Here is a 13,269-nt window from a genome sequence, read left to right as displayed (position 1 = left end):
TTTTTTTTTAAAGCTGAAAATATGGTTCACAAAATGTCCTGTCCGGCGTCCACACAAAGTCCCTGCTCTGGCCTATTAATTTTAAAGCCATTTGACTACATATATTGTTTGAAGAATGCTGTTTCCATTAAGCATTAAATGGCAAATTAACTGCAACCCGAAGTATGGATTCAGCTGGCCCCATCAGTATTATGTAACATTTCATATGATGCTCTTTAAAGCTGTGAAGGTCTGCCACTTTTTTCATAGAATCCTGATCATCATGATTCAAGATGTTAAGGGCTGTTACTGTTGAAAAACTGGATCCTTTCTTCCATGTAAGTAAAATGTATTTGTAGATTTTTTTTTTCTACAAGAAGTAAAACTACATCAAAGTTCAAGAAACACCTCTCCTTCCCATCTGAGCTGTCTTGGTTGGAAACCATCTGGGTGTCAATCCTCCACTAATGTGGATTTAGAGGAATTGAGTGTGATCTGGTCTCCAGAGAACTGGGTTTAGTTCATCTGCTTTTGTGCATGTGCTGAGAAGCCAGTGGTGCAGGTAAGTATGTAATTACAGGCTTGTTTAAAATGGAGATTTTTTTTACACGACAGATTGCAGCATGCGCAGGAAGAATATAATGCCCACAGAAAACAGGAAACCTCCACGAGGGCTCTTGTACTCTATTGTGCTGTAGCCGATTTGCAGGCTTTGGCTTAGAGACAATTCGCGGTTTGCTTTACAGCAGCGCAGGTTTGCGTGTGGGCTGCATGTGCATGGGGCCTCCTTCCCTCAGAAGGCACCTGGAAATGCTGAGCAGCTACAGTTGCACTGGTAATGAGCCCTGCTGAAACCACAGGATAAGCAGGGGATTATAGCAAACACCAGGGCCGCAAATCCTGTATAGCTTCCTCAAGGCTTCTCCCATTACTATTGCTGCCAAATACTGGTGGTGCAGCAGTTATTTTGCTATGTTTAACAGCTGTATCTGATTTAGTATTACATTACAAACACTACATAAAATAGTTTACAATGACTGACGATCTATTTTCTCCTGGCCTGCCTTCAAGCAATATTTTGTTTGCAGAGCCAACATCTTTGTAAACCTTTGTTGTACTGCTGTACTCCCACGGGAGCAGAAGTAACAGGCATCACCCAAGGTCCCACTCCCAACGCTGAGCTGTGCTCCTGCTGCACTGGCAACTAACACTGCCTTTACTGAGGGAGCACAGTGAAGCGAGTGCGTTTCTGGGTGTCTTTTTTTTTAACCCACTGCACCCCGCTTTGCAAGGCCTCACTCCACAGGCACAGGGTGCCCAGGGGATGCGGGGGCTGCCAGGACAGGCCTTTCCTCCGTGGAGATGCTCGCTCTGCTCCTGAAAAGTGGCGGCCTTTGGGGTTTACTTCAGAGCGGTGGAAGCAAGCCCAGGTTTGCCGTATAAAACTAAACTGTTTCTAAAGCGGGAGTGCTGCGGCAACGCAGTCACTCCGACCCCTCATTCCCTTCAGCTCGGGGCGGTTCTTCCCCACCGCGACCCGCCCCTCTGGCTCCCGCGGCGTTCCGACCGGGCGCTTTTCGCGCCACAGGCCAGGCCCTTGCAGCTCCACAAACCCCGCACCGCAAGCAAAACCAAACCCCGTGTCCCCCATACCGGCTCCTCCGTGCTGCCCCAGGGAGAGCCGAGGGAGCTCTCAACAGAGGTGGGCGCCGGGCGCGGGGTGAGCACGGCGGGAGCCAGATCACAAGGGGGGTGTCAGCTGCATCTGCCAGGACGCGGGCGCCAACGCGGGAAAAGCTCCGCCGAGCCCCGCCTCCCGCAGTCTCAGCCGCTTTGGCGCGAACCTTCAGTTCCCGGTGGTCGCCCAGCAGCTGCCAGCATGGGTCTGCCGCGCACGCAGGTGAGCGCTGCCCTGCGGCCAGGGGCTGCCCTCCGGGCTCGCAGTACGGCTGCGGACCGCTGCTGCCGGCGGGGCGGCGGCGCTTCGGCCCCGTTCTCTGGGCGGCCCTACCGGGGTGGGGGGGATCTCATGACCGGGGCAAGCCGGGCTGTGGGGAAGTCGTAGGGATCGGGCACGGCGAAACTTCGGGCTAGGCTTCGCTGGGCATTCCAGGGTGGGGGATGAGGTGGGAGCAGCCCCGCTATGCAGACGGCAGCCTCCTGCCCCAGCGCAGTGCTGTGGGTCCGTGTGCATGGCTGGGACTTGGGGCACTGCTGCGCTGGGCAGGAGTGTGGGGGTGAGTACGCGCTGCCCGGCAGCAGCCTCACTGGGCGCGCCCGCCTCGCCGCTGCCCCACTACGTCTGGGGAGCGAGGGCGGCCGTTGGGCAGGGGCGCGCGGGGCCCGCTGCGGGTGGGAAGGAGAAAGGTACCTCAGGGCTGGGGTAGGGAGCCGCGAGGTGCGTGTGTGAGGGGAGGGGACGGCACCATCATAGCAGGGGAGGGAGGCGGGGAGAGCTGCCCGCGCCCCGGGCAGGGGAAGGGTGTGTTTGCCTGCTGGGGCGACACCGGGTCTCCTGGGCTGGCCTCACAGCGTGGGCGGCCCCGCGCTGCTGGAGGCCCTCCAGGGCGAGCTTCCTCCGGCTGGGCGCTCCCTCAAGCGGTGTCAAAAGCGGCCGGTTTTGTGCCTGGGCCGCATCCAGGCCGCGCCGAGTAGTCTCCGCTTCCTGTCAGCACCAGTAAAACTGAAGCGTGCGCAAGGCCCAGGGGTGCTGCGGTGCTGCTTCAGCGACAAGCAGTGAGCCCAATGGTGTTGGGGAGAGGGCGGAGGGCTTCAAATGGCCTTGGCTAGTTGCTGCTTGAACCCTGTTTATGAAGTACTTGGCACAGTAGGCAGAGCCCGTGATCTGGTACTGGTGAGAGCGCTTGACTTGGGCAGCGTCTTAAGTGTGCGTGCAGCAGGCTTCCTTTGCGTCCCTGTGAAATGAAAACCTGAAGACCATAAAAATGTATTTAAAAGTGTTAATAAAATTAACAAAACAGCAAGTTGTAATGTCTAGAGCAGTTGTGTTTCAAAGTTCCTCTTTCCTGTGGATAGGATCCTTAAGAGCTGCAGTGCATTTAGTGTTTGCTTCAAACTAAAAGTAATTAGTAAGTCAAAGCAGATTGCTAGGTACTGCTTGTGTGCTTGTATTTTTCCCCAGCATGGTCTATAGTGAGTGGGGAAGGGTATGATTTTTGTGCATATTGTTTAAAAAAAAGATATTTCTAAACCCTGAACGGAACTCATTTGTAACAATGAGCAGAAGTGTATCAGAATAGAAACTATTCCTGTTTCTAATTCTGGGAATTATTTCAGAGCTGATGATAATACAGTTGACTTGTATTCAACATCCTAAAATGTTCAAACCTCCTAAACTTCAATTTAAGGATCTAGTGTGCTGGAATAGGTCTCTTTTAATAATGGTGTTCCTGTTGTCCTTTTGCAGCGCCGACGTTCAGGAAGGAAAAACTTAACAGCATTCAGAAATACAAAACTGATCCCCATGGAAACATCCTCATCCTCAGATGACAGTTGTGACAGTTTTGGTTCTGATAATTTTGCAAACACAGTAAGTACCATACCAGAACAAATAGAACTGAATGTGCAGTGCTAGTAAAGCTTGCAAACATGTAAAGCTAGTAAATGTTTTTTGTTCATGATTAGAACAGTTTGCATATGTTTTTGTAAAGTAATTACAAATCTATGCTTTATGCTGTAATTTCATTTCACTCTTAATTTGTGCTTCTGTGTGGTAAGTGTTGGAATCATATTAGCTATTTATTCTAGCCTTTGGAATGTCACCTAACCTGACATGCCTGAGGGTGGTGAGGCAGTGGACTGTGTTGCCCAAGGAAGTTGTGGATGCTCCATCCCTGCCGGTGTTCAGGGCCAGGTTGGATGGAGTCTTGGTTTGACATGGTTTATTGCAAGGTGTTCCTGCCCATGGCAGGGGGTTGGAACTAGATGATGTCAATGTCCTTTCCAACCCAAACCATTCTATAATTTGCAGCTGTGGTTCTGAAACCCCTTTATTTAGAAAAAAGTTATTTGCTTATACTGCACTTGCAAATGTGAATAACTTGCTGTACAATATAAGTTAAAGGATGTTTTATTCTTCACAGAAATGCAAGTTTAGGTCAGATATTGGAGAAGAACTGGCCAAGATTTTTCATGAAGCATCTGATGATGAATCGTTCTGTGGCTTTTCAGAAAACGAGATTCAAGATGCATTGGTAAGACAGCTGATTTTAGTTTGCAATTTTAAATTTAAGTTATTAATAGTTGAGAAATAATGGCAGCTTCAGCTTGAAAGTCAAATGTTGTCAAGGAGCAGCATTGTCTTGTTTAATTACATTTATTTAATGTACAGTCTAAAGAGCCATAGCTTCATTTTCTTTTCGTCTCCATAAAAAGCCCTCAAGCTCCTGAGCTTTGCAAATTCAGAATAAAATCTGCTGTACAGATTTTGAATTATAATAACTCTTACAACTATCCTTGCTGGATGTTACTCTGTTAAACTCAGCATTTCTGGTTTCCTCAATATGAAATGTTGTGCTAGCCCACAGACTCCAGCAAACCTGAGAAAAATTTCTGTGTCTATTGACATGCAATCAGACCTGCACTCTGATAGTGTAACAGGAAATGCTGTTCGACTTTAGCAGTAGAGAAATAGTGATAGGTGGTGAAACCACCTTCCTGCTCTTCCTTGACATCAGTGCAAGAGCAGTTCTATTGCTTAGAAAGATCAACAGTTGGTGTTTAGTAGAGAAAACAGAAGTAGTAGCATGTTTCGTATAAAATAGTAAGTTCATAGTAACTTTAGAGCTTGCTGAGAAACTGCTAGAAAAGAGTAAGGTCTGTCTGGAAGAACAGAGTTCAGTAAGACACAACTGTAAAGAGTGTAAGTGGGAGACAAAGCTCTAATAGATGTGTAAGAAAAAGGAATCAATAACTACACACAATGGGCAACCAGAATTGCATAGGTGGTTTAATAAAAACCCTGTGCAAATAAGGATTGCCATTTGAGATTGATGGTCTATGCATATGAAGCAAGAAGCCTATTTTTACCTATGACCAAAACAAGGCTTTCTTATTGAGTGGAAGCCTGAAAGTCAAACACTGTTGCAAAATGGGCTTTTCACTAAAAAAAAAATCATTTGTCCTCACTGAACCCTTGGTTCTTTCCGAAGCTATAAAGCAAAGTATCAGAATTCAAAGAAAAGAGAATACTAGAATTTTATTCATAATTATTTTGCTGACTGGCTTGAGAAGGAAGTTTTCTCTTAGTATCTATCACTGATACTGTAAGATGATTGTTCTTGATAGCTTACAAACTTGAGTTTGACCCTTTGCTGAGAACTCCATAGTCACCTTTCCTACAGCCAAATACGTTACAAAATCAAACCTTTTAAATGCAGTTCTCCTTCTCACACTGACACACAAACTGTCTTTGCTATTAGACCTGCAACTGACAGCAAAGATTGCTGCAGCTGAAACCAGGCTCCTTTTTCTGATGTGCCACTGCAGGAGTGTGGCTCCCCCTGAGAGTTTTTTATCTGCATGGTACCATCTCCTCCTGACCTCTGCTAAAACCGGAGATTCAAACATCTAGGCTTTGACCAGATAGCCTTTTAACTACTCCCAAACAAAAGATTGCTAGACTATTTAATTGCAGAGCAATTCACTTGGATTTATATGCTTCTTTTCTGTTTGTTAACAGAAACTGGAATCGGATTCAGAGGAGAATGATTTAAACTCTGAAAGTGAGATAACTCAGAGAAGGCAGAAATGCGCGATTCCTTTAAAAGTAGCCATGAAATTTCCACCTCGAAGGTCAGAAAGAAGGAAGGGTGAGATGGAACCTCTTGCTGAAAAGCTGATGCCTGCTCCAGATTCAGACTCTGACTCTGAAGAAAACGGCGCAATGTTTTTGGAAAAAAGAGCTTTAAATATAAAGGAAAACAAAGCAATGGCAAGTACTCACTGTCTACCTTGGGTCCTCCCCTTTTCTCCCCTTTCCCCTTGACTTACACAACTCTTTGGTGGTTCAGATTAACTCTAATGAGAATTTAGTTACTAGAACATAAATAAGACATTGAAAATAAGAGGGACTGCCTTTCCTAAAAGTAACTGTATTTCTAGCCAGTTGGCCTATTCTAATAGTCTGTAATAGCACATAAACACTGTTTTAAGGCTATGCTTTTTTCCCTTTTTCTCTTGTTAGCTTGCAAAACTAATGGCTGAGTTGCAAAATGTTTCTGGTATCTTTGGTGGGAGAAAATCATTGCCAACTGTCAGTCATGTAAGTATATACTTAATATATTTGCCCTCAGATTTTGGAGCCAAACTCTGACATCACAGAACAGGATTCTCAATTAAAAAACTTAATAAGCCGTGTAAATCAAAGTCCAGTTAAGAATTTTATTGCATCCTAAAACAGGCATCTGCATTGTGCAATTTTCTTTTGATTTGCAACTGTATAAAGCAGAGCAGATTAATTCATAAAGGTTAGGTGTCTGCACAGGCCAGTAGAACTAAACAAGGTGCTGTGTAAAGAGGTGTTTATATAAAGGCTGCAGATAAGGGGGCAGCTCAGACTTTGAAGCTCAAGCCTGAGTATTTGATGAGTTTGAAGCCTTAAAAAAAAAACTTACATTTTGCCTAACTAGGTCCTTAAAGGAGGCTGGATTGTAAGTTGGCAGTGTAATGAATTTCACTGCTAATTTATCTGTAAGCTATGTGAAGATGGGAACAACATTAGAAGTCACAACTTCTCATAGACACAGGTTCTGCTGCTGCTGCTTGGGGGAATTACTGTGTCATGTGCCAGTGTGGACACAAACTTGCTTTTGACTATTTCTCTGCAGCTAGCAGGTTGACCAAGATGAATGTGCCTAGGGTGGTTTTTGCCTTGTGTTTCATATTTGAGACAGGCCAGAAGGAAGGCATGTCTGTTGGGGATGGAATTGATAGTAGGGACAGCAGCTGCCTGGTGTTTTGCCTTTTTCATTGGGGGCTTTTAAATTTTAGCAGGGGTCAAAGCGACTTCCACGGCATTCAGTGCCAAGAAGTGCTTTGAGGAGGAACCCAGACCGAAGTTCTCGGCCTCACACAAGATCCAGGTCACTGATTGAGGGTCCTCCTACTCTTTTACAAGAAGAGGAAGATGATGACCCATATGTGTTAGTGAGAAGAAGAAAGATGTCTGATGAATACCTGGAGGTATGTTGAGGTTGTAGTTCCCCTGTTACAGGTTGATTGAGAAGATGGTTTTCTATTGCTTCAAGAAAATAGCAATTCATTTATGAGTATGCTATGCCCTGGGAAGAAGTACAGAAAATACGATGTTGTATGTGTTCTTCATTTACCCTGCCTTATCCTTGAAAAATCACTTGCACTCCAGCAGGAATTAAGCAAAATCCAGTAGCATTTCTGCACCCTGAAGGTAACAGATCAAGCGAAGGTGCTAAAGCTGCATCCATATCATATATCTTTGCAATGAATCTGTTATCTCTTGTTTAGCTATATGATGGGTATTTGAGACTTTGACGCTGCTTTGAACATTCGCACCTTGTTTATGTAGATTTTTTGCTGAAACTAATACTTACTGCAAGTGTCTTCACTGTTCAGCGTGAAACCCGAACTCCCAGGAGGGGTCACCGTGGTGCCATGGCTTTTCCACATGTTGTGCGCCCAGTTGAGGAGATAACAGAGGAAGAGCTGTATAATATTTGTGGATCTGCAAGAGAGAAAGTATATAATAGAGCCACAGTAAGTATACTCAAACTTTGTGAAATACATACTTTGTTAAGTCATTTTCTTGTTATTCCCTGCTTGTGGTTTAGCATCAGATAGAACAGACTCCCTCTCATGGAAAGGAAGGGTGTGATTTTGGGGAGAAGTATGTGTGAGATCTTAAAATGTCATCACTTACCTTTTCCTGAAAGTATAGAATGGCCTTTACAAAGCTTTAACAGTTAGCTTGCTTCCATGCTGGAACAGTTTTAGTACTTAGGTGATATCAGCTGAGGAAAGTGATTCACAGGCAGTGAAGATGCAATGTTAAAACAGTCTTGGCTCAAAGTTGCAAGATGGCTTTCTGTTTTAGGATAGGTACTGCTAGCTGCTGAAGAGATTGCTTGTTAAATGTTTTATTCCCCTAACTAAAGAGCCATCTTAAATATCTTGTTTCCTGAACTACTTTCCCTGTGTTCTAGGGATCCACCTGTCATCAGTGTCGCCAAAAAACTATAGACACCAAGACGAATTGTCGTAACCCTGATTGCATAGGAGTGCGGGGCCAGTTCTGTGGGCCATGCCTCCGCAATAGATATGGGGAAGACGTCAGAACGGCGTTGCTGGATCCAGTAAGACAATTCTGAATGTTGGCTTTATTGTGCTTAACTTGACCAAAGAGGTGCATTGGTTACAGTGGAAGAGCTTTAGCGGAATAGCTGTTTACAGTGGTGTAGTACATAATGCTGTCCTGGTTTAATTCAAACTGAATTACACAACTTTGTGTTGTGTAGAACTTGTCGTTAGTTACTACTTCTGTAGGTTTATTTGCAGGAGTGAACTATGAGAGCAGAGCAGCTGCTAAAATGTTTTTTGTATTTGAAGCATCAGAATAGTGTTCTCTTTTGTCATGCATTAGTACTTAAAGCCCTATGGAAAGGAACTGTATTGTGGACAAAGGGCTGCTGTTGTGGGCTGTTGAAGTGGTGTGGGAGTTGAGCAGAGTGGAATGCTTCCTGTGGTTATGTGCAAGGCAGGCAAAGGAGAGGTCAGTCCTGTACAGACTAGAGAATTTACACTCTTGCGCTTCTTTAGACTGCTTCTGCAGTGCTAATGTTCATTACAGAACTGATGCAGAGCAGGGCCCTCTTAAGTTGCAGGTGTGGATTGTGTCTGGCATTTCAGTTCATCTAAAAGGATGCTGTCTGTCCTCTCTAGACATGGAGGTGCCCACCATGTCGTGGAATCTGCAACTGTAGCTTCTGCAGACAGCGAGATGGCCGATGTGCTACAGGTGTCCTGGTCTATCTGGCCAAGTACCATGGCTATGACAATGTCCATGCCTACTTGAAAAGGTAAGTATGCTATTGTGTTAGTGGCATGGCTGTGCTCTAAAGAGGGATAAGCAGCTTAAAACTGGGAGAGGAGAGCTCTCTGCATCCCGGTTTGTCAGGTAGATCTCAAGATAACTTCTCCTGTGTTTATTGTTGAGCCTTTCACTAATTTGTCAAAAGAATTTTAACACAATATTTTGCTACAAGCTAATTCATGTTTCTGCTTGTCTTTCAGTCTGAAACAAGAATTTGGAATGGAAGACTGAAGCCATGGTTGCCTTCAAATTATGTACTCTTTCCCTAATGTCCTGTTACTGCCTACAATTAATTGTTTAATCAAATGCGATTACAAAGCCAGTGTCTTGCATCCCTTCCCTTTTGGTTAAAAAAGGATAAAGAACTTTTACATATCTCAGTTTTTTTTGGGGAAAACTGTTTAATGAAGGTCTCTGCCCACAGGACACTGTTTTAAACACCTTTGCAAATCAGATAGCATCAGTCCTTGCTTTTATGCCAATAATTTTTTTTGTCGTTGTTGTTCCTGAAAGGAGATGGGGCTTAAAGCTATTAGAGTTTTATTCATGCAGTGAGTGAAATGTGCTGCAGGTTTATTTCTGCTTTGAAGCTGATCACAAAAAGGTAATGGATACTGTGAAAATTCAGGGCACTGTTCCCCACAGAACCAGTGGAAAGTACATGCTTAACTCCGGGCCAACTTCTGCAATACAGACTTACTGAACATAAATGATCAAATAAAAACTAAGAATTCTCTAAAATAGCATGCTCTTAAGTACAAAAAGGAAGCCCTAAAAGTTGCAGCTGAGCAGTCTCCAAACACTAATACTTGGTTTTATAGAGTTCTCAAAGTGACATTGGCCGTTTTAAGGGAGATTCTCCAAGTGACTTAAAAAGTGCAGCAGAAACAAGGGGTGACACTTTGTGTTTTTGCTTAGATGAAAGGAGGCTGCTGCTAATAGCTTTCACAGCACCAGTACTAGCATTGCCTAGTGATGACAGTGATGTGAACGTACTGGTGTACATTGTACAGCGACCACTCTTGTCTAAACCAGAATGTACCCTTTGATAAATTATTGGGTTTATATGTTCTCTTCCTGCTTTAGCTGAATCAGCATTGGTCCAGGGCATAGAGGAATGCCTCCAGGACCAGGGCTTGGTTAAGTAGAGGGGTAGTGGTTCATGTGGCTGTTGGGCAATGGCAAAATGGATGAAAGATGGTAACTTGTTGAATTTGGGTCTTTGGAAAGGGGATAATGACATATCACTAGAAAGAGAGCACTAGAATCTGAAGCCTGAATTTTTTTATCTCTAGAAAGCCTAAAAGGCGTGAGCTTTCTAAGCTACAGTCCAGCTTAAAGGGAGTTATTCTTCCAGTTGCATCGATCAGCATAAATGCGAACAGGTAACATTCTCAAGAGACATCCTCAACAGATGAGGAAGAGCAATTGCCTCATCAAAAAAGGCTTTTAAAAATAAAAGGAGATGTAATGAGTGGCATACGGTTTGTGAGCACTTAAAAATGTGGCTCGTGCTGTGGTTTCCTCGTTAACAGTCCAGCCATATTTTTGTACCAGCTCTGCATGATTGTAGGATATTTTGCATGGTACTAATGAAGCATGAGTATAATAAAAACTGTTGGAGCTGAAGTATTCTAACATGCTATGTGGATGGGATCTTGTATACTCAGTGCTGCAGAAAAGAAAGTGCCATAAAAATTGCATCCAGAGAACCACAAAGGGTATAAATGTGCTTAGTTTGGTTATGGATACTACTGTATAAGCTTCGTGTAAGGTTTAGAATGCAGTTATAAATGTACAGTCAAATAGCAGACTCAACTTGCTTTTATTGAGCACTAGAACAAAACATGGCTTTAGACTTCTTTGCTTGCACAGTATTTGCACTGTACATATACATAATGATCCATGGTTTAGACCTTTCTGGGAATTACACTGTGTGTTTGGAGGCGGGGGGGGGGAGAGAAACTTGGAAACAAAAGATATTTATGTCTCAGAATTGCAGTTCTGTTTCACAAATCTCTGTCCTTCCATTGTTTTTTTAGCGTGAATAGCTGTGCAGTCTGAGGTGGAGAGTGCTTTACCCTCTAGGTACATTTCATGAAGAAGGAACTCTAGAAATACATGTTCTGACAGATAAGGGCAATTTGGTTTTTTCCCTCCTAATTGCTGATCTTGCCTTCTGATTGCTGTGTGAAAGGACTCTTCTAAAAGCAAACGCTTGTGTTGTATCATGGAAACTGCTGTATTTAGATTTACTCAGATTTACAATGTTGTGTACAAAGATATATTTTGAAAATAAAAATTCTGTGAGATAGAATTTTTGCCTTACCTGTTTTTAAAAAGTCCCTTGGAGCTGTACTTGGAATTTATGACCTTTCAGGTAAATGTTTGTTGCAAAGTAAAGGAGTTGGCTGCTCCCCTTGTACTGGGGGGAATAGTGGGACTAGGACATCTTTCTCTCCCCTGCCCTGCTTACTATAATATTCATGCTGCTTAGATTCAATTGTTTGGTACCCAGTGACTAACTTGTGATGGTAGAAATGGTAGGTTCAGGCCAGATACAGACATTAAGCACATGTGCTATGTGCTTACCCTTATTCTATGTGCTTATTGTATATTTGGGGGGGAGGGGGGTGTTTAAGCAAGATGCTTACATACTGAGCTGAGAAGGATGAGGAGGATGCATCAGTTTGAACACAAATGCTGTTTGCTTTTGCATCAGCATAGGGGGTTCTAGAGAGAGGAGTTATGAGGCAGTGGCATAAGATTACACAAAGCTAACCCATAATGAGAGAGGAAACGGGAAAGAAGAGATTGAGCAGAGCATTGTCTCAGATACTCCTGGTAAAATCCTCATTTTAACTCTCACCAAAAGGCTTTTGTTTTAGATGTACTACTTTTCATCACACTGCTGGTGATGTGAGAATTTTATATGATTGTGTAGTGTGTTAGTTTATGGTTTACATGATGATTTTGAGGTGTCTCAACAACCCTTTTTTCCTAAGCCTCTGTACCACATCTACTTCAGTGCTGATATTAACTTGACATCATTGAAGAGCTTACGGTTTATATCTGCAGCAAGTGGCAGCAATTTAAGAAACTTTGTGAGGAAAAGATCCTAATTCTGCAGCTTTAAAAACAGATGCATGGAAATGGAGTATCATTGTTAAAAGATGAACAGAAGAATAAAGCTCATGTAAGGCAAAATGATGGTTAATTTTTTATTGAAAAAGGCTCTATGAATTGATACTCCCTCAGTACTCTGCTTTAGAGCCAGGTGATCTTGTGTAGTTTCTATTTATTGTTTTGTTGTTGGTTTTTTTTTTACCAGTTATAATTTGTAACTTCTAGAAATAGAATACTGAGAAGATCAATAGACAAACTTAAATTCCTTGAATCTTTGTGCCCTGTGATGAGAGGTGTATGGGAAGGGCATTTGTGGCTATGTGTTTGTCAAAGTGACTGTGCCAAAAGGGTGAGTGATAGCTTCTTAAATATGTAAATGGAAGCCCAAGCTTGCTTATGAGTAGGCTTTTAATTACAGTGAATTGGCTAAACCCACCTTACTATACGAAGATCCTCTTAGATTAGTATGTATGTTGTTTCTTCCCTGTCTCACTTGCTTTTTAGGTAAGGCAAATACTGAAGCATTAGATCTCTTAAAATCTTGAGAAGGATTTTGTTTTCCTTACTTATTAAACAAACCAGGGGTTTTATGTTGTTTATAAGTTACAAAGCCAGAAATGAAATGTTGCTTCACAGGCTGATGAAGTAGCATATACTGTATGTTCCAGAGCAATGCACTCGGCTACTTAACCAGTTACATGTACATTAGTGTAGGGAGCTGCACTGAAAATTTAAAAAATAGGCATTAGCTTTGGAAACTACCCCATGCTCCTTCTCAGCCTTAAGTATATCTTTATTTTGTCTGCCAGACACCTAACAACATTTTGAAAAGTGAAGGAGATGGTAACAACAAAACATCACCATAATTTGCCTTGGGTAGGCTAACAGAATCAAAAAAGGCAAAATGGTTGCATCTAGTCAAAGAATGGCTTTCAGTGTTCCAGGGTGAGGGAACATACCTGATTTTAAAACCTCTGTAATAGCAATGTGCATCTGAACCATTGGCAAGAGAGTCACCCACTGACCTCTGCTGGCCTAAACCAGTTTGCTCTCTTACGGCTTTTTGCTAGTGCAACTCT

General features: G+C 43.2%; 1 protein-coding gene across 1 annotated transcript; it reads left to right on the top strand.

Annotated features, from left to right (window-relative positions):
• The first annotated feature begins 1,732 nt into the window (after window positions 1–1,732).
• CDCA7 (cell division cycle associated 7) lies at window positions 1,733–11,381 on the top strand. The gene is made up of 10 exons (XM_005152598.4): window positions 1,733–1,879; window positions 3,407–3,529; window positions 4,083–4,193; window positions 5,681–5,932; window positions 6,185–6,262; window positions 6,994–7,182; window positions 7,591–7,731; window positions 8,178–8,327; window positions 8,914–9,050; window positions 9,265–11,381. The coding sequence occupies exons 1-10, from the start codon at window positions 1,859–1,861 to the stop codon at window positions 9,293–9,295; spliced, it is 1,233 nt and encodes a 410-aa protein (XP_005152655.2). The 5' UTR covers window positions 1,733–1,858; the 3' UTR covers window positions 9,296–11,381.
• The last annotated feature ends 1,888 nt before the right edge of the window (window positions 11,382–13,269 follow it).

The sequence above is a fragment of the Melopsittacus undulatus genome, chromosome 8, assembly GCF_012275295.1.
Source record: "Melopsittacus undulatus isolate bMelUnd1 chromosome 8, bMelUnd1.mat.Z, whole genome shotgun sequence".
In the NCBI taxonomy this organism is placed as follows: Eukaryota; Metazoa; Chordata; class Aves; order Psittaciformes; family Psittaculidae; genus Melopsittacus; species Melopsittacus undulatus.
This window is presented reverse-complemented; position numbering and strand designations above follow the sequence as displayed.